We start from the raw sequence: 2,898 nt of genomic DNA, 5'->3' as shown, positions 1-2,898 counted from the left end.
AATTAAACCCTCGACATAGAGATCTGGTGCTATTATGGTTATTGCTTATTATCCTCGATTGCTGAGTCAAGCACCAATATCAAAGATGGGTTCAGGGTTCTAGAAGGTACTTGGGCTTCTTCTATTCTCTCCGCGGTCTGATTATAAATCGTATAACCTTTGACGTTGAAGATTTACGTGTGGGCCCTTTTATTTGAGTAATGCACTAATGGATTAGTCTCGATTGCTTTTGCTTGCCTGTTCTTGCTGATAGTTCTTGTTGGTTTTTGGTTGAATCCCAATTTATGCATGCATTTGAAACGATAGGGAAACATCGTAGCCAACTTTGGGACAGAAAGTAGAAAAACAATCGTATGTACCCAAAGAAAGGAAGGAAGACGGATTAAGACAATAGAAAACTGGGTTAACGAGTTGTTTTCCAAAAAATAATTGTAATTGGAAAGTATTTGCACTGTTACTTTTTGTTTAGGATTTGTTTAATATATTATGATTAAGGTAAAAAAGATATGATACAGTTTGAGGACATTAATTGTCATATACATTTATCTTTCATTTCTCATCAAAATAGAGAAAACTTGTCTAATACATTTACATTCAACACATCATAAAGACTAGAAAAACGTATATGGAATAGTATATAGTGACATAATCTAAGGGAGATCAATGTTGCACATGATAAATTTCAAGATACATTAAGAATTTTTTCTTCATTAAGAAACTAACAATCTAAACAAATTTATTTAAAGTTTTCTTCATTAAGAATCTTTCAACTTCACCAATAGATGAAGAATCCATTGACAATAGTAAAATAAATTAGAACACGCTTATCACAAAGATTCCTTATAGATAGATATATTAATATTTTTCCAAAATAGATGGAAATTGCTGTGAAAAATCAATACGCTGTGTCTAAGGCCTGTAGCAGAAAACTCAGTAAATAGGCAATATAACTTATAGAAAAAAACCTATTGAAGTCAAACTGACTTATAATGTTGGTAACCAGTAAAGTAAACAGGCAGTATAAAACTAGGCTAGGAATTTGGCGACGGCTTTGTTACCCTCCCACGCGGCATGCTCAGACAGTTCTCCGGGAATGAGAAGCTTTGCAGCGGCCTCAATCTCTCTGGATGTGATCGTGTTCATTTTGGCATGCTTGGCCAGTTTCCAAGCTTCATTCACCAAGTTATCAAAGAAGTCATTGATGAAGCTGTCCATGATGGCCATGGCCTTGCTGGAAATCCCCACATCAGCATGGACTTGCTTCAACACCTTGAAGACATAACATTTGTATGACTCTCTACTATTCTTCCTCTTCCTATTCTTGGCCTTCGTTTCCACCTCTACTTCCACCCTTGTTGGGTTCACCTTCTTTTGCTCTCCAATAATCTTCCTTTTCCTATTCTTGGCCTTCGCTTCCGCCACAGTTGGGACCACCTTCTTTTGCTCTCCTGAGGCTCCAGATTTCTGTGCCGCCATTGGCATTTTCACAGCTTTGGCCAGCTTTTTTTCCATCTCCTTATTTGCTACTCTGGCTGCCGTCTTCAGCGCCACCCCAGACTTTTTCAGCACTACTTTGGGAGCCATTTCCTGTGTTGGCATTCACACAAGAAAGATCAAGTACCACCGTAGAAAGTAAATCAAAAACCAAGAAATAATGAATAGATTACCTGTGTTGACATTCACATATAAATGGGGGAAATCTAGTTAATCTATTATAGGTTGGTCCTTAGTTTTTATCTTCTGATATATTTCTAGATCCTTAGGCGCCATGAAGGTTAACATGGGAATAAAACATTTGCTAAGCTTAATCTAGGTTAGGAGGTGTAAAGAATGCCCATAAGGAATCCAAATCAATGCCACCATCATCTTTTTTCTACATGTGATCATTATCATCTTCACCTTTAATTCCTTCAGATTGTATAAAACCCTAAAACTTGTATGTGTACAGAACAAAACCGAAAACAAATATAAAACATTCAGAAATCACCTCTGAAATTCAAACCACGGCACAACCTCTCCATAGAAAAAATGAAACAAAAGATCTCATACTAGGTGTTAGATTAATATCATATACGAAAACAGCGATAGATGAAAACATAGAACCAATACCTTTATTTAACGGATAACAACAGAATTGTTCTAGATAAAACAAAACCAAAAAAATCCCTGCCGTGTGCAGAGTCCTCAAAAAAGCCTCAGACTTACCTAGGAAAAACGGACAGAGTTGTAGAAGAAATATTACGAAACCCTAAATTTTTAAGGATGAGACGGGCCAAAACCAATTTCCCCACAGCTTCTGCTTCAGTGTATTTAAAATAAACGAAAAAGAGATCTAAAAATATTGTGTTTCTAGAGCTTCTAGATTCTTCAACTCGAGACCTTCTCGCAACCTTGTTTCAGGTCATTGAGGTCATTGAGGTGAGAATGTTTAAATCGGTAAAAGTTGACGGTGTGCGATAGGTTTGCCAATCATTTGTTTTAGGTCATATAATGAGGAATGTTAAGTCGGTGAAAGTTGATGGTGCAAGATAAGTCGGTGAAAGTTAAGTCAGCGAAAGTTAAGTCCGTGAAAGTTACAGGTTTGCCAATCATTTGTTTTAGGTCATGAGATGAGGAATGTTTAAGTCGGTGAAAATTGATGGTGTGAAATAGGTTTGTTGATCATTTGTATTAGGTCATGAGAGGAGGAATGTTTAGATTGGTGAAAGTTGACTAGTGAGAGAGGTTTTAGGTCATGAGAGCAGGAATGTTTAGATTGGTGAAAGTTTACTCGGTGAGAGAGGTTTACAAATCATTTGTAGATTCCCAAGTTCACTTAATATATTTATTCTAAGTAAATTTATGTAAAAGAAATTGGGAGATATGATATGTTACAAATCCACTAAAAATTTGATCATA

General features: G+C 36.2%; 1 protein-coding gene across 1 annotated transcript; it reads right to left on the bottom strand.

The window, feature by feature from the left end:
* Positions 1-845: 845 nt before the first annotated feature.
* LOC131036032 (uncharacterized) lies at positions 846-2,443 on the bottom strand. Its single transcript, XM_057967825.2, has 2 exons — positions 2,206-2,443; positions 846-1,587 (listed from the first exon to the last, which is right to left on the bottom strand). Exon 2 carries the CDS (start codon positions 1,582-1,584, stop codon positions 1,027-1,029), a length of 558 nt encoding a protein of 185 aa, XP_057823808.2. The 5' UTR covers positions 1,585-1,587; positions 2,206-2,443; the 3' UTR covers positions 846-1,026.
* Positions 2,444-2,898: the final 455 nt, after the last annotated feature.

This window comes from Cryptomeria japonica, chromosome 10, assembly GCF_030272615.1.
Source record: "Cryptomeria japonica chromosome 10, Sugi_1.0, whole genome shotgun sequence".
Taxonomy (NCBI): domain Eukaryota; kingdom Viridiplantae; phylum Streptophyta; class Pinopsida; order Cupressales; family Cupressaceae; genus Cryptomeria; species Cryptomeria japonica.
This window is presented reverse-complemented; position numbering and strand designations above follow the sequence as displayed.